Consider the following 16,943-nt stretch of genomic DNA (forward strand, 5'->3'; position numbering starts at 1 on the left):
CAGCATCGGGTTGATCTCCTTCTTGTTTTCTTTTCCCTTTTTTGCTTTTGACAGTAACATAGTAACCAACACAAATTCCGACCGAACCAGCAACCGCAGAAGATGTCTGCCCCGGAAAGAAGAAATTCCCGCCTCCGCAAGGAGAAGGAGACGGAGAACACACGAACAACTCTCGTTTTTAAAAAAGGAGATGACACCGATGATGAAGAAAACTCCACGGAACTCACGACCCTCCAGGAGCTGCAAGATTGGGTAAAGAACGACCCTGAACATGCATTGAACGTCCTGACAACCGCCTGGAGAGCCACTCCCCAGTCCCGGTTTAGACATCAGCGTGTGCCTTCCGGTGGGAGGGGCCCTCATATCATCATAGGAATAGCAGCTGAAGGCCAAAGAAAGAGGAGAGAGAAGGGCGAGAAGGAGAGAGAAGGGCGAGAAGGAGAGAGAAGGGCGAGAAGGAGAGAGAAGGGCGAGAAGGAGAGAGAAGGAGAGAGAAGGGCGAGAAGGAGAGAGAAGGGCGAGAAGAGACAGGGAGCGGAGAGAGAGGAGAGAGGAGAGAGGAGAGAGGAGCGAGGAGAGAGGAGAGAGGAGAGAGAGAGAGGAGAGAGGAGAGAGGAGCGAGGAGAGAGGAGAGAGGAGCGAGGCCATCCGGTATCGAGCTTGTACGTACTCTTCCTCCGCTGTGTATATTGACACAAGGACAAGCTCTATTATGGGAAATATTATATCATATGTCCTTCCATGGTATTGAGAACGCATTGCATTTGGGGCATATGATGTTGGAGCAGCTGGCCTCTTTGCTTTTCCTTTATACAGAGGTAGTTCTGCTACTCTGCAAATATCTTCCACGGATCCTTGGAGGTATAGACACCACGAGGTTCCAAATTCTTCTCAATATCCCATGTTGGCCTTGCCATAACTAAAGGCACGTGTGCAGCGGGGTTAGGGGCAATTTGTAGGGATATCATATATGATGATATCCATTAGCCTTGCCAGTTGGCGGCAGACTTACCAGTTGGCTGGAGGCTTGTCAGTTAGCGGGGAGCTCGCTAAAAATGCGTCTGGAACTCAGCACACACGCCAGAGTATTGGGGAGTGTACGTGCTTGCTAGCTTCTCTCTCTTCAATTGCTCTCCATGTATAACATTTCTGCAAAATCTGGCGCACGGAGAGCGCTTATTCGGGTTTGATACCAATATCATGCAAATGGATACTGACCATTGGACAGAAGCTTTTTGTTGAATCAAGTTGATTACAGACTTGCCAAGGGTAAGGAAAGAAGGAGACGGAGACTATCGACTAGCAAAAGCCATTAATGCGCGAGCAGACAGGGTTAATAGGTTCAGGCCCCAATTGTCAGTAACACAAACAAAAGCGATAGACGACTGCTCGTATGTATTGACTATCATATCAGATGTACATATTCAGATCCTCCATATTAAACAAATCATATTCATATACAACCAAAAGGTCAACTCAAAGCAAAGCCGCCAAACCAAGAGCAGCCGCAACACCCATCGGCGCCGCCGTAATCAACGGCTTCTGAGCCCCAGCAGCACCACTCGGAGTGTGTGTAGCCTCAGTAGCAGTGAAAGATTCTATGCCACCCGTAACCGCCAGACCATAGTAGGTGATCTTATCTGTCGGGATAGTCTTCGTCGAAGTGGAAGTCGAAGTGCTAGTCGACATACCGTTGACCGTGCCGGTCATCTGGTAACTAATCGAGCAAGACACGGATTCCGATATCGCAGTAAAAGAGCACTGGATGTCACGGGTGGCAGTTACGGCATTGACATCCCCCGTGCTCCAGGCAGTGTAGACACCGGTCAAGCTCATGGTGTTCTGGCCTTGGATGATGGTCCAGGGGTCTTCGATGTGGCAGTCGGACTTCGGGGCGTCTTTGAGACATTTCACCACGTAGGTGGTGGCTAACGCGTTGATTCCGGTGATGCTGGCGGCGATGCTCGTGTAGGATGGGATGGTGATGTCGACAAAGTCGGCGCCGAGGAAGCCGATTGTTGTGGTGGTTTCGGCGGCGGCTAGAGCTGCCATGGTGAGAATTGAGGCTACCCGCATTTTTGTGGATTTTAAGGAATGAACAATTTAATGTGTTTATTTGAAAAGAAGAGTGGATGGTTCTTTTGGAAAAAAAGAAATCCACCAATTTCAAGGGGAACATCTCCTTTTTGAGTCGTTTGTTTGTCCTAATCACAACGTGACAGGCTTCCTTCACTAGCTCAGCCTTGGCCTGTAAGCCATGGGGTTCTAGGTAGCTTCATTGGCATTTGTCTCAGATTTCATTAGCGAAGATGCTTAAAGAGTACTAGTAGTAGGGTAGCCCGACGAGTAGGGAGCCGGCGTGCTCGCTTGGCGGTTAGCGCCAGGAACTAGATGCATTGGATTTAGCCTACAACAGTCAAATTGACCAATCACATTGAGAGAAGGTAATTATTTGAGCCTCAAAAGAGGGGAAGACGAAATGAGTAGTATGACTGTACCAGTGTGCATGCGGACTTGGCACGAATAAAAACAGCTTCATCTACTCCGCGGTCTGTTTTACAAGATCACAATATGGAAGGAAAAGCCTGATGAAGCATTCGTATATTATGCTAGAAACCAAGCACAGTCAATCCTCAACACTGAAATGACTCAACGGCCGATGACCCAACGAACTCGCATACCTCCCAAGCGCCATCAACGGGAAATAATGCGGATAAAACGAATACCCAATATAGAAATGACTCGGGAACCCAGTCCCAGTATAATACTTCTCCGGCCAAGTCGCCCCTTGTCCACCAGTCTTCCGTTGCGTGCGAAGCAAATACTCCACCCCCTGCCGCACCGCCCTACTCGACGGTTCCAGATAAGGAATCAGCGCCATGAGCGCCCAAGCCGTCTGCGACGCTGTTGAAGGACCCGTGCCAGCCCGAAGCGGATCCTTGTAGGAATGCAGTGTCTCGCCCCAGCCGCCGTCGGCATTTTGAGTAGCTTCCAACCAGAGTATTGCGGAGTTGACGCCGTCGTGGATGCTGTCGTCGCGCTCAATCCACTTCGTGTTTTCGCGGGTGCCGACGAAGTATGCTAGCGCGTAGAGGACGGAGCTGGTGCCGTAGATGTAGTTGCAGCCCCAGCGGCCGAACCAGGCGCCGGAAGATTCTTGTGCGTCTGAGAGGTAGTAGATTGCTCGCTGGGAGGCGGAGGTTAATCGGTCAACGAGGTCGTCTCGTTCGGTTTGGACTTTGTGTTGCGTGTTATGCTGGCGGATGACTGAGAGGAAGATGCCGAAGGCTTCGAGGACGTGACCGGTGACGTCTGGGGTGGACGGGTCACAGAGGGCCTCCATGTCGCTGAATGGGATCTTGTTGAGGAAGAGTTTGTTGTTGTCTCGGTCGAAGGCGCCCCAGCCGCCGTCGGCGTTCTGCATTCCGAGGAGCCATGTCAGTGCATCCTGGATATGGGGGGATTGCATGGGATGAGCGTCTTGTCTGATCATGGAGACCACGGCCGCTGCGGTGTCGTCCACGTCGGGATACCAGGTGTTAAAATATCCGAAGCTGAATGCGCCGGGCTTTAGTCTGGGGTTGTAGACTTTCCAGTCACCGTGGTCACTGGAGATCTGTCGGCGGCGTATCCAGGACATTGACTTTGCAAGGAAGGTGCTTTTTGGTAGCACCCCTGCATCACTGAGACCGATAACCATCAAGCTAGTATCCCAGAAAGCAGAGACTGTCGTTTGAATCCTCTTCCCGCGTTGGTCAGACCATGAGAAGCGCTCGATCGCTTTTAATCCCCGGTGCATAGGGTCCGAGTCTAGAGCGTATCCTTCCAAGCTCAGTGCGAACATAGCCCCATGCAGTGGCGGCATGATGTCCCCAAAATCACCCGCCGCCTCTTGGTGTTCAAGAATCCAATCCACACACTTTTGTACTGCATATCGACGGACGGGGTTGAACGTTCTCAGTCCGTTGAGGCGATGTAGAATCGAGTCAAGGAGGGTGAATGCGAAGACAGCGGCATCTGAACTCCACGATGTGAACACACTAGCTCCATAGGGCGCCATCTTGTTTGCAGGGTCCGTCCACAGTTCATCCAAGTACGTGTTCGACTCGGACTTGCCATTGGGTAGGGCGTAGATCGGACGATGGTGTGAGATAATCAGCAGTGGGACAACTGTAGCCCGTGCCCAAGCCGCCCATTGGTAGATCGAGATGGGTAACATCGAAGGCACAAGAATCAACTCGGGAGGCAACTCTGGTACAACTGCCCAGGGGAAGAGACCGAACATGGCGAGGTATATGCGGGTGAAGATGCGGACTTTGGCGACACCACCGACTGCTAGAACGAATTCGCACGCTTTTTGCATTACCGGGCTCTCCTGGGGGACACCCAGGATCTTCAGAGCAAGATAAGCCTCTACTGTTAGTGATATGTCGCCTGGATAGCGCGGGGCAATGCTCCAAGAGCCGTCGGGTCTTTGTTCGGAAAGGAGCCATTGGATGATTGCTTCACGGTCCTTCGTGAGGTCGATGCCTAGCGAGTAGTATAGGAAGACACACTCCGCAGTCGTCGTTACGTTTGTTTTCACTTCGCCGCACCAGTGTCCGTCTGGTTTGATCTGCTCTTTGCTGTGCTGAGCGGCGAGTAAGAGCGAGTGCTTGACTCGAGATAGCAAGAGTTCATCTTTGGGACAGCCGACAAGCGTTGTAGTTTGCGTCGTAATCGCGTCTGTCTGCGACATTGTCCTGGCGGAGGACTTCTTTTTGCAAGAGAATGAAGCAAGGGGTATGGTACTTCGATCAGATTGGCATGGATCAGAAACTTGCTTTTGATGGCGATGATCTCGTCGAATATAACCAAGTTGCTGTAGCTTCTTGCAGTCATTGATGACGTTTGGAATATTTCGTTTGTTGCCGTTTCATTAACTCTCCTATAGCAAACTCCTAGTGTCCTAAGCTAGTCCAGAATATTCAAACTTTGAGAGGTGAACAGGAGATGAGAAGGTTTGTTACCTAGGTTACAGCTGAATTGCGCAGGTGAATGTAACCGTCACGGAATGCCATCTAGGCCCTCGAGCCTGGGGTATCGCATTGTGAAGGTTACGGTCCCTATTCACCAGCTAGCACAAAGAGCGCTACATGAAGTGCAGCGCATGGGTCGGAGATTTCTCTATGATGCGCCCTCTTGCACCGCTGTTACTGGGTGTATAGTGAATCTTAGCTGATGATTGGTTCAAGAGCGAGGTCTTTTGTGTTCGTGACGTGTCCTATACCACCATAGACCGTACGGTACATCGTATTTCTTCCAAATCGCAAGGGGGTGGGTGGTCAGCCTTCCAAATCACAATCCCCCTGGTTCTAGATGTGGCGGTTATTACCACCTGGTTCGCGGTGATTCGTTCGAGTCATCCTCATATCTTGGTTTTGTATAATTAAGCTCAGCTTTAGTCATTGCTCTACCTGGTGTCAACCTTAATCTTAATCTTAATGAGTTAGCTTTGCCTAGCTACCCCGTCCGGGCCGTCCCCGGGGGGCCGGAGGTATTCGCCGAGAAATGTGGGCCAGGGAGTCTTATTCTCAAATACACGGCTCGTCGCGGGACTTGCGCTCAAAACAGTCCTTTAGGCCCTGTAAAGCTCTGAGACAGAGAATGTACAGGGTGTACTGGCCATCCTGAGGCCCAAAGCGTTTATAGCTCAATGAGATAAAAGGAACGTTAGCTTGAAATTGGCGGATGTCCTATCCGTCTCGCCGCAAATGTCCAGTTGACAATGTTGACAGAAATAATTACGGATTAGCTCTTTGGTGAAGTAACCTTGGTCAGAAATCGGTCTTCCAGCGCCTTCAGGGGGTGTGGCGTTGCCGGATCCATCCGTAAGTGAACAACCGCCCTGGTCCATCCCTGATTCTGCATCTTTGAATCCGGTATCGTGTTCAGAACAGAGAAAAGAATGGCAGTGGCTTGATCGCATCGGTGTGTAGGTGGCAACATCATGAAGCTACTTAATCGCAGGTTTGGACCTTCAACGATCAACTGTATACAGGTTGCCACATAGCAGCAACTGTGCCCTAATTTCCACCAAGCAGCAAGATGTCTCACTCGCAGACAGAGTCTCCAGCAATCCTCGGCAATGACTACCCTTGGTCCCTCACCATTCTCGGGCTCGGAATGTGTATAGGGTGGTTGGCCAACTACATTGCAATGATCCACAAATCCTTCCAAGACCGTACCTATGGAATGGCACTGATGCCTCTCTGCTGCAATATCGCCTGCGAGTTCGTCTATGGCGTGCTCTACCCACCCAACATACCGCTCTGGCCGTACATCTTCGGCGCCTGGCTGAGCCTCAATTTCATGGTCATGTATTCGGCCATGAAATTTGCTCCGAACGAGTGGGCTCATGCCCCCCTGGTACAGAGGAATCTGCCTTTGATATTTGGAGTTAGTATTGCTGGTTGGTTTACGGCGCATCTCGCCTTGGTCGCTCACTTTGGACATACTCCGGCCGCGGGATGGAGTTCTTGCTTTTGTCAGCTGTTTCTGAGTGCCGGTGGGCTTTGTCAACTTGTTGTTAGGGGAAGTTCGCGAGGCACTTCTTTCTTCATATGGTAAGAAACAACCTCTCGTGCATTAGTGGTATATGATGCTGACAACTTCTTTTCTGGTTGTAGGATTAGCCGTTTCTTGGGAACTGTCCTTGCGCTGCCGCATGAGATACTGAGATACAAGTACGGCTATTCTGATGTTGTATGGCACAACCCCATAGGTTGGTGGGCTGGTGCGGCCTTTTTTGTGTTGGATTTCTCATATGGAGGATGTTTATGGTACATTCGGAAGTACGAGCGAAGAGTAGAGGCTCTCCAGAAAAGGGAACCGAAGTGACTCCAGACCTGGGAGCAATATTCGTACAATGAAATGTTCGCTGTGTCATAGCAGGAATCACATAGTCATGAATCAACTTTTGATCAAGATACTTGCTTTAGAGCCGCACAACTTGTAGAATCAGGAGTGCGTATAGAGTTCTATGCAAACTTCACCCGATTCCCCAACTGTCCAAATCGGAAATTAATCTGCCTATCACCTGTCATTCAGATCAACTCGGAGATTAAATCGATAGCCTACCATGGCTCCGGGGCCGGACTGGACTGCAAACGGCACCGACGCAAACCGATTGGCTGGCTCTCACAAAGCTGCCAAATCGGTCACTAAGATGCATATAGCTTGCTGTGCAAGGTAGGATCGCAGTGGACACGGGTGTCATAGTGAGTAATCTAGCTTGCTTGTTGCAGTTGGACAGAAGCAGAAACTTGTATTTGAAATTGTAGCTTCCTATTTGAGATCATAGCTCCCTAAACTACGGCCCTGAAGATTTCTGGTAATATGATTACTTATCCTACACCTCGCAGCTAATCGTCACCTTCCGGTGTAAGCTGCTATTGCGAAGATATGGATGAGACCAAATTCACGGTGATTATTGTCGGGGGGTCCATTGCGGGTCTTTCACTGGCACATTGTCTACAAAGGGCAGGCATCGAATGCACCGTTCTCGAGAAACGAGCCCAGATTACAGCCCATGAAGGGGCCTCTGTTGGGATTATGCCCAATGGAGGCCGAATCCTGAAGCAGCTGGGCATGTATGACGCCGTGGAGAAGCTCATCGAGCCTATGCGTGTAGCCCATGTTCGCTATCCAGATGGCTTCCATTTCAGCAACCCGTACCCCGAGGCTATGCATGAAGCGTATGTTGTGCAGGATATTGTGTTTCGGATAGGTGACTGATTGTCTTCTTAGCTTCGGATTCCCAATGGCTTTCATTAGTCGGCAGGCGCTACTCCACATTCTGTATCATGGGTTTCCTGACAAGTCCAAGATACACGTGGGCGAGACTGTTGTTCGGATTGATCATCATTCCAGTGGGGTACAGGTACATACTCGAGATGGACGATCTTATAAAGGTGACCTAATCGTTGGGGCCGACGGCGTCCATAGTTGTGTGCGGACACAAATGTGGCACCTCGCCGATACGCTGCGGCCAGGCACCATCCCGAAGAACGAAAAGAACGGTAGGCTGATATGCATTCTCATAACATCTGAGTAAAGAGGCTAACATGTTGCTGAATCAGGGATGACAGTGAGTTATGCCTGTATCTTCGGCATTTCCACGGAGATTCCTGGATTGGACATTGGCAACCTGCATATCAGCGTCTATGACGGGAAGTCCTTCATCATTGCCCCTGGGCTTCAGGGCCAGCTTTCCTGGTTCGTGGTTTTGAAATTGGATAAGACATACGCATACGGCAGTGCACCCCGTTTCTCGTCCACCAATGCTTCCTTAATATGCGAACAGCTGAAGGACATGTACATATGGAAGGATATTCAGTTCTCGCAGATATGGGAAAGGCAACAGACATACTCCATGACTCCGTTGGAAGAAAATATCTTTCAAAATTGGCACTTCGGACGGATGGTCTGTATCGGCGACAGCATGCACAAGGTACGGCCCAGTCATCAGTTGGCAGTAACTATGAGTCTAACACATATCCAGATGACGCCGAACCTCGCACAGGGTGCCAACTGCGCCATTGAAGATGCTGCTTCTCTGGCCAACGTGTTATATGACGCTCTGAAAAGAGGAAGCTACCCCCACAGCCTCTCTGATCAGCAGATTGACTACCACCTGTCCCGATTCAATAAGTTGCAAGTTGGTCGTATGGCGGGAATTTACAAGGCTTCACGCATGGTGGTGAAACTACAGACACGCGATAACCTTCTTTGGAAGTTTGTCTTGCGGTATTACGTGCCATACTCTGGAAATGACCCGATTGAAAGAGCTATGGAGATTCTTGATAAGGCAACGGCGTTGACCTTCATTCCACTACCACAGCGCTCAGGTCCTCGCTGGATGATATCCAAGAAGAAGAAAGAAACAACTTTCGCATGGCCTGGGGCTGTTTTACTGATTTTGACGATGGCGTTGTTGTGGTATCGCTCTGGCAAGCTCCAGGTATACAGGGTTTCTGAGTTAGTACTAGATTCATGACTATACCGCTGTTTACAGAAGGTAATCCTGGCGTCTAGAAGTCTCGTGGATAATACACCCGACCCAGGTTCGACTATCGACTTGATGCATTTGTTTGAATCTTAGATTGAATGCACGTGCCAATTGGCGAGTCTGATATCTACGTATTCCCGTCATCTCTAGCAAATTACCGGAGAGGGGATGCAAGGGAGGCAAAAGCGATAATCTTCTTATTGATTGGAAATGTTAAGATAGCATCAAGCGGACCAAGATTTATGGAAGTCTTCTCACTAGCATCTTTATAGGGTATTCTCATTCAGAGTGTCGTATGAAAGTGTCTCATAAGTCATAACTCATAGTCATAAGGGCATTGTTTATGCACGCAGTACAGTGGGCTCTCCTATTGATCCGCTTTTATGGAGGCATGGCATCGCAATTGACTGGATCAGGAATACGCAGCACTGCGTATTCGTTACTGAACCTGATATGCCCAGGAAATACGCGTATAACATCGACCCCGCATACGCGCCGGCCAGGCTCGCTACTGTGTACTCCGTAGTTGATGCTTTTCATTTCTCCACATAAATTGATGCCTGAAAGATATGTCATCGACCTGATCACCGCGGGCCTCGGCTCCCCGCAAAGCCACCAGCTCGGCGCTTGATGACCGGGTATCGCATAACAGCTCCACTGATAAACCCAGCTGCATCCCCTTCTTTTTCATTATTGTCAAGAATATTTCCATCCTTGAATATTCCCAAAATGTCAAACGAGAATATCATCACCGTCTCCTACCAGGATCGCGTAGCAATCGTGACCCTCAATCGGCCCGACAAGCTAAACGCCCTCAATGCCGATCTGTACTACCTGCTAGGCGAGCGCCTGCGCGAGATCGATGCACGAAAGGATATTTTCATCACAGTCGTCACTGGAACTGGTCGTTTCTTCTCGGCGTATGTCATTCCTTCTATCATTCAATCATATTGTGGAAATTCTAGAAAAATGAAAAGCAAATCTAACATTCATTCCCACAGTGGCGCAGACGTAAATAGCACCCGTCCCGGCACCGGCGGCCTAAGCTCCAGCGTCCGTCGCGAGCTCGTCAAAGGCTTTGTGGCCAACAACGTCGACGTCACCCGCTCTTTCTACAATCACTCCAAGATCCTCGTCGTCGCGCTGAACGGTCCTGCTGTCGGTCTCTCTGCTGCGCTCGTCGCCCATGCGGACTTCATCTACGCTGCCCCGCACACCTTCATCCTGACCCCGTTCTCCTCGCTCGGTCTCGTTGCCGAGGGCGGCGCCAGCCGCGCCTTTGTCGAGCGTCTCGGCATTGCTAAGGCCAACGAGGCTCTTATCATGAGTAAGCGGATTACTTGTGAGGAGCTTGTTGCTGCGGGCTTCGTTAATAAGGTTATTACGCCTGATTCCGGGAAGAAGGATGATTCCGAGGGTTTCTTGAAGAAGGTGCTTGCCGAGGTTGAGGATCGTCTTGGTACACACTTGAACCAGACTAGTTTGCTCGGCATTAAGGAGTTGATTAGACGGCCTGAGAGGGAGCTTTTGGATCGCCAGAATGGCATTGAGGCCTTTGCCGGTCTTGAGCGGTTCTTGGCTGGTTATCCCCAGGAGGAATTCAGGCGGTTGGCGTCTGGTGAGAAGAGACATAAGCTCTAGGAGGTTAAAGTGGTCGGATCTCTCCGTATATAGCTATAAGAATACAGCTGCCCATCGGGCCTTCATTACACTGTACACATGTGGTATGGGCTCTTCGGTTGTACAATCTGAATGTATCCATGTCGTTATTTTGAATCACCGATACTGCGTAAATCATGTCGTGATCCATGATGCAATTCCCAATATTTGCAAATTTCCAAACGCCATCACCTCACACACGCTTTTATCAAACTTAACGCCCACCAAGATTCTCCTATTCAGAATCACTGCTGGCCTGATCTTCCTGCTCCTGCTTCTTCAATATCTCATGCCACTGGCCCATGAATTCACTCATACCGCCAGGTCCTTGGAGCGAAGCATCCACCAACTCCCTCGGCACCTTGTGAGCCGAATACTGCGTAGAGCTGAATGCATACGCCTCAGGATCGTCCTTCTTGATCAGACGGAACTCCGGGAGGAAGGGAGCCTGTTCGTCATCCCCTTCTGCGGCCTCGTTCTCTCCCTCCGAGTCGGAAGAACTTGATTCGCCGTCTTTTTCTTCTTCCGCCGCCCCAGTGTCAACGATTTTGCCATCGTGAAGAGAAATCCTCACAAACTCTTCCGCCGTGTCATCTTCCTCTTGCACACCAATCGGATCCTTCTTCTGGAGAATCTCGAGCCAGCTGTAGGTCAGCGGATCGGTACGCTGCGCCCATGGGTTGATATCAATCAACCAGACGCGCTGATGCGGTGCCGGGATATACACGTCAAACACAAAGTTGTCTTCCGGGAAGGTAGTCTTGAGCTTTTCGTCAAAGAATGACTGGATCCGGGACCGGAGCATATCGCGCATGGGGAAGAGGAAGTCAAAGTGGTTTTGATCACGCTGAGTTATGCATAGTAGCACGCGGTTGCGCACGAAGCAACGGAACTCGAGAGACGGGTTGAAGTTGACATATTTGCGAAGAACCAGGGAATACGGAATCTCCGGCAATGGTGAGTCAACGGTAGATGGGGTGTTTGTGTCCGGCACACAGTCGTCGAAGGCGTGGTCTAGATCATGGGTAACGAAGTCGCTGCTCTTCAATAGGAGATAGATGTCATTTGGAGACCGGCATTGGGTGTCGTTGGTAGCGGCCATGAATGTTGCATCTTTCGGGGCGCTCCAGTTCAGTTTCGGGGTTACGATGCCTCCAAAATCGGCAATCGTGTTCTTGATCTGGGTGTGAATCTCATTCCATTCGGTGGATGGGTCGGGCTCCTCCTCGCCCGAATCGGAGAATGTGTCCAGGTTATCATCGTCGGTGGGGGCAACGGCTTCAGGTGGAAGGACAATGCCGTCGGCGCGGAGGTATTCGACAAAGGGTCTAGTCAACGGGATCACACGCGATCTGGGAACGAGGGTGCGGTAACTATGCTTTTAGTCAGATATGTTTGGTGTTGAGTCATATATGGTAGCATACCGCTGATGCCAGTCATGATAAGAGCAGTGCAAGATGTGGGAGTAGGTAGTAGGTGGGAATGGGAGGCGATCTGGGAGATCACTTGATGACTCCGCTGGACCAGGCTCAGACTCAAGCAATGGCATTTTGTATATAGATTTGTGTGAGGTCTCAAATTCCAGACGTCTGCGATGTCCCCCTCGGTGGCGGGGGACTTTTTCTGCCATCATGTGCCGATAACGATAAGGCTGAGTAACCCTGGAGGCCAAGGCGCTCAGGCATCCGCGTCGCATTGATCTACTTGTTCTTTATTCCCACGGTCTCATCGCCTATCCCGCCAGCATGGCTCCTGAGGCACCTGATCCTCAGAGCTTGAAGTCGTGGCACGATGCATTCCAATACCCGATTCCCACGGTTCGCCGTGTGGAACAGGAGCTGCGCCGGGACATCGCGAGCAATAAGGAGAAGCTCCGAGCTCTTGTAGGGTAGGTCATTGATCCCCGGGATAGGTGTGATTTTACTAACTTATCATCTGTATGAAGGACGAGATATCGTGAGCTAGTCGGGACTGCCGAGACAATTGTGGCTATGAACCGCGACATTCAGGACGTGGAAAGCCTCCTAGCCGACGTGGGACGTCGGTGCAATCCCCGACTCGTGGAGAGGAAGCATGTCCATGTCCGGCAAATAAAGACTGGTGATGCTGAGAAAGGTAAGAAACTATTTGGAGGATATGAGGAAGCTGTGGCTGATATTGGGCCTACAGACGCAGAAAAACACGCGTTTGGCGCGCAGCTTTCTTTCCTTCACCGATGCACAACGTCCATCAGCCGGCTGCTACGGCGTCGCACATCTCTCTTGTTGGTTGCAAAGATTCTGGTTGTCTCTCGATTATTACACAAGACACTATCACAACACGAATCGCTTCCTCCGTTCCTTGACGATCTCCGCAATCAGTTGGCTTCCCTTCGGCGAACCCTTCTCAAACGAATTGATAAACGCCTTGCATCTGCCAATGCCACAGAGGATGTCATTATCGAATCATTGGCTGCATACTGCCTTGCAACGAGCTCTTCTTCTGATGATGCCATCCATCATTTCCATCAAGTGCGTCTGGACGTTATAACCAGCCAGCTGGATTCGTCTCGTGAGAACATACCCAGGGCTCTCAAACTCTTTGTTCAGACGCTACAGGTCTCAAAGGTATTGCGATCCCGTCAGTTTGCCGACGTTCTCTCAAAGCTCAAGGCTCGACCTCTGCTTGCCGATCCCGAGATCCAGACCCTAGATGGCCTGGAAGTTGAAGTTCTGGGCCGCTGGGTAGCTCCAGATGTCACCAACTTTACCCCATGGATTAAACTGAGTGAACTAAGCAGGAGCCAGGGCATCGAATCGATCAAAGAATGGTCTCTCCATGCCTTCGAGAAATTCGCCGAAGGCTGCCAAAAGACCCTGGTTCACAGCACTGAATTCTCCGAACTTCTTTCGTTGCGTACCGAGACTGTGGAGCTGTGGCTCTCATCTTGGGGATCAACTATCATACACGGCTCAGTGGATGTCCTTGATCGACTTCGAAATATCTTCAATGATCATCTCAGAAGAATCTTGAATGTACAAGCCCAAAGCCTAGACGACGTCGGAACTCAAGTCTCAACCCTAATATCAAAGTGGGAGGAAGTCGACCACACCTCCGTCGGATCTCTGTGGGACTCCGATCTCACCACTGCAGAATACATGAATGGCGCACAAACATTCAAAAGAACTGTGGCAGACAGACTGCTGGGCCGTGATGAAGACGTATCCACCGTACTCGTGAAATACGAAGCATGGCTATCCTCAATCGAAGAAGTCAACGAGTCAATCGACTCTCTCCGTCGCATGCGCTGGACTGATATTTTCATCGGCACCGAGATCGACGATGATGATATTGACATCACACCTCTACTCAACGAGGATGATCCCAAGCATCTGTCTGACTCCCTGCACTCCGCAGTTCGAGAGGCATTCAGCGCTCTACAAACATCATTCAGCGACACCTTCAAGTCATTCGGCCCCTCGCATTCAAGCCAAAAAGCCACTTTCCTACTTAGACTCATCCGACTCATCCGACGAAATATCTCTGCCACCTTCGTATCGTCAGACTTCATCTTCTCGTCCGATATCGTCCCGGAATTACAGAAAATCCTAGCAACAGAAGTCATGAGCAAGGCCGGTCCGCCGAGCTTCGTTCCGTCCCCGCTGAACCACCCACAAACAGGAAAAATCAAAGTCTTACCAGGTCGCTCACTCTGGGAAGGGGAACCCGCTATACCCGTTCAGCCATCGGTTTCAAGCTTCAAGCTCCTGCGCCGTCTTACTTTTGCTATGAATACGTGTGGATTGGATCTGTGGGATCCGTCCACGGTACAGGTGTTGAAGCAGGATTTGAAAATGCAGCTTGGGTCTGTGTTCTCGTCCTCGCTGGATGTTCTTGATAGTGCAGATACCAGTGGAACCGAGAGTAAGAAGGAGCATGATCAACACACTAGCGGTGACGAGGAGGAACAGCAGGGTTCGAAGAAGACTACGTCTGAGAGCACTGATTCAGATCAAAGTGAAAGACTTAATGACTGGAAGGTGCAGCTGTTCTTCGACTCTCTGTATCTTTCCGAGATGCTCGGTAAAAAGAATCAGCTCGCTAATATCGAGCGAGCTCAGAAGAGTGCTGGTTGCAATGCGGAGACTGTTGAGATGATTAAGAAGCTTGCAAATGAGTCCTGGTCTCGGACAGAGATGCTGTTTGGTCTTTTGGCAGGACGTTGAGGTATTACATCTGCAGCAACGTGTCTTGCCAATTCCCCATCTATAGCGAGAATCATTATTGTACTACATCTACGTTTGGACAGAAGATAGCTTGTAAAGAAACACATCATACATTCTAACTCATAGAATCATATCTCATAACATCGTCTAATCGTACAATCATAAAATCATTAGCCAGATAATGCCTCAGTCACAACTCCGGCCGGTGGGATTGAGCATCCACATCTCGAAGGTAACAACCTAACAGAACTGAAAGTGACTTAGGCTGACCAGCGATATGAGGAATATGATGGTTGAGAGGGAATTCATGGTAGTCACAGTATGAGGCGGTACGCAGACGATTCATGCAACGGAAGTGCTTTGCTGTAATCATATGCTTCGAATCTTCTCGTACTCAGGCAAAGCCCATTTGACCATCCATTCACATTCGAGAACCTGCTTCGCAGTAGAGCGATTCTCAGGCCTGAATTCAAGCATCGACTTCAGCATCTTAAAGATAGCATCTCTCTCGGCCATTTCAATGCGCGGCATGCCGTTCCTCTGTCGAGGCTCCTGTATATCTTGTTCGAACCGGTCCTCCCACGACCGGTAAGGGTTCCGATTGATCGGTTTGCCATCTTCCGTGAAACTATCATGTCGCCCCTCCCATTTATCCCACCATTCCGGGGGCAGCATACCAAGTGTATCGACATGTTCGCAAGTAATGCTATCTTCGGTGGCAAACATGCCGTCAAAAAGTGAGCTCTGACCTATGATGTCCCATAAAGAGCATCCGAGTGACCAGATGTCTGATGGGAAGGACAGAGGCTTATGTGGTTCAAACCGAGCCTCAGATGGTCGGCCCACAAGCGGAGTGTGGGACTCAAATCTCTGTTGCTTGGAAGGGGAGAACGCCTCTCCGAAATCACTGAGCAAGATCTTGGCTCCTGAGAGTTTAAGATTGTCACTTGCTTCACCGAGCCAGACTGGTAACACGGCCCGTGATGGGATATTTGGTGGGAGCGGTTGCCCATCGAACCGTCGTATTGCTTCAAAATCCGGCTCTCCGTACTTTTTGTATAATTCCTCCACAGGGAGTTGGTTTAGGTCGAAAGGTGGCTGGACGAGAACATTTCCATAATGAAGATCCCCGTGAACGAACCCTTGAGAGTGGACGTACTCAACTGCAAGGACTAGCTGTGCACCCAAGGCCCGAGCAACCTCTAACTGGAAGAGGCGGTTATATGATCCATCTTTTGCATCGGAAAGACTCATTCTCGCCGGGATTGTCACGTAACAAGGGTGCGTACCATTCGGTCCTCGAATCTCGAATCTATCTAATACCGAAGGTATCATTGCCTTTCCTAAGCTAATGCTTGAGCTTTGTTGCGTGGAAAGTTCCGAAAGGACGCTGAATTCATGTGGGTTCGAATTCGCGGTACACACTTTGATAGCGACGTATTTGCCAAATTTTTGATCCTGGGCTAGCCAGACGGTTGAGTACGTGCCGTGGCCGAGCTTTTGAACCACTTGATAGCGATCATGAATAGAATCACCGATTGTTATAGGGTGATAGCCTCCCACGCAATAGCTTTCTAACTTTTCCACTTCTTCGATGAACTCATAAAGGTGATGCGAGAAATCATCCTTGGGAGAGTGAGACATAAGAGCAGTAGTGCAGAAAAAATAAATCGATTCCTTTGCCTCAAACAACAAGACTGGGGACAAACTAAAAGAGAAAAGAAACAGAAGAGAGAGATCAAGAGCACTACAGCCAGTTCCTCCCATCATGTCCATCATGTGACAACGTAGTCCTTCCCTCACAGTCCTATGTAGCGGATTTCCTCTGCCACTTCTTGGCTTTCCCCTTCCGTTTTAGTGCTCAGACCTTGCCGCTTTTCGCTCACTGGGTAGAACTGAGCACGCCTCGGAGCGGCCTGATCTGATCAGGGAATTGATACATCCACAACAAAAAATTGATAAGTTAGCTGTTACGGTACGGTAGGCCCCTTTCTTGATGTGAATTTACATCATAAATGAAGCCGATCACA

At 50.0% G+C, this 16,943-nt stretch overlaps 8 protein-coding genes across 8 annotated transcripts; 4 read left to right on the forward strand and 4 right to left on the reverse strand.

The window, feature by feature from the left end:
* Nucleotides 1-102: 102 nt before the first annotated feature.
* Nucleotides 103-693, forward strand: N7515_004169 (uncharacterized protein; the record flags this gene model as incomplete). Its single annotated transcript, XM_056664913.1, has 1 exon — nucleotides 103-693. One exon carries the CDS (start codon nucleotides 103-105, stop codon nucleotides 691-693), a length of 591 nt encoding a protein of 196 aa, XP_056523970.1.
* A 783-nt stretch (nucleotides 694-1,476) lies between these two features.
* On the reverse strand, nucleotides 1,477-2,076 carry N7515_004170 (uncharacterized protein; the record flags this gene model as incomplete). Its single annotated transcript, XM_056664914.1, has 1 exon — nucleotides 1,477-2,076. One exon carries the CDS (start codon nucleotides 2,074-2,076, stop codon nucleotides 1,477-1,479), a length of 600 nt encoding a protein of 199 aa, XP_056523971.1.
* Nucleotides 2,077-2,626: 550 nt separating this feature from the next.
* On the reverse strand, nucleotides 2,627-4,738 carry N7515_004171 (terpene cyclase/mutase family protein; the record flags this gene model as incomplete). Its single annotated transcript, XM_056664915.1, has 1 exon — nucleotides 2,627-4,738. The coding sequence occupies one exon, from the start codon at nucleotides 4,736-4,738 to the stop codon at nucleotides 2,627-2,629; it is 2,112 nt and encodes a 703-aa protein (XP_056523972.1).
* Nucleotides 4,739-7,443: 2,705 nt separating this feature from the next.
* Nucleotides 7,444-9,142, forward strand: N7515_004172 (putative FAD binding monooxygenase; the record flags this gene model as incomplete). The annotated part of the gene is made up of 5 exons (XM_056664916.1): nucleotides 7,444-7,736; nucleotides 7,789-8,060; nucleotides 8,121-8,491; nucleotides 8,543-9,001; nucleotides 9,056-9,142. The coding sequence occupies 5 exons, from the start codon at nucleotides 7,444-7,446 to the stop codon at nucleotides 9,140-9,142; spliced, it is 1,482 nt and encodes a 493-aa protein (XP_056523973.1).
* Nucleotides 9,143-9,778: 636 nt separating this feature from the next.
* On the forward strand, nucleotides 9,779-10,690 carry N7515_004173 (dodecenoyl-CoA isomerase; the record flags this gene model as incomplete). The annotated part of the gene is made up of 2 exons (XM_056664917.1): nucleotides 9,779-9,969; nucleotides 10,051-10,690. The coding sequence occupies 2 exons, from the start codon at nucleotides 9,779-9,781 to the stop codon at nucleotides 10,688-10,690; spliced, it is 831 nt and encodes a 276-aa protein (XP_056523974.1).
* Nucleotides 10,691-10,943: 253 nt separating this feature from the next.
* On the reverse strand, nucleotides 10,944-12,257 carry cdc123 (cell proliferation protein CDC123; the record flags this gene model as incomplete). The annotated part of the gene is made up of 2 exons (XM_056664918.1): nucleotides 10,944-12,081; nucleotides 12,133-12,257. 2 exons carry the CDS (start codon nucleotides 12,255-12,257, stop codon nucleotides 10,944-10,946), a joined length of 1,263 nt encoding a protein of 420 aa, XP_056523975.1.
* Nucleotides 12,258-12,453: 196 nt separating this feature from the next.
* Nucleotides 12,454-14,913, forward strand: N7515_004175 (COG1/VPS51 family protein; the record flags this gene model as incomplete). Its single annotated transcript, XM_056664919.1, has 2 exons — nucleotides 12,454-12,596; nucleotides 12,654-14,913. The coding sequence occupies 2 exons, from the start codon at nucleotides 12,454-12,456 to the stop codon at nucleotides 14,911-14,913; spliced, it is 2,403 nt and encodes an 800-aa protein (XP_056523976.1).
* Nucleotides 14,914-15,282: 369 nt separating this feature from the next.
* On the reverse strand, nucleotides 15,283-16,557 carry N7515_004176 (uncharacterized protein; the record flags this gene model as incomplete). The annotated part of the gene is made up of 1 exon (XM_056664920.1): nucleotides 15,283-16,557. The coding sequence occupies one exon, from the start codon at nucleotides 16,555-16,557 to the stop codon at nucleotides 15,283-15,285; it is 1,275 nt and encodes a 424-aa protein (XP_056523977.1).
* Between the last annotated feature and the right edge of the window lie 386 nt (nucleotides 16,558-16,943).

The sequence above is a fragment of the Penicillium bovifimosum genome, assembly GCF_028826915.1.
Source record: "Penicillium bovifimosum strain IBT 22155 chromosome Unknown utg000003l_segment0_segment0, whole genome shotgun sequence".
Classification (NCBI taxonomy): domain Eukaryota; kingdom Fungi; phylum Ascomycota; class Eurotiomycetes; order Eurotiales; family Aspergillaceae; genus Penicillium; species Penicillium bovifimosum.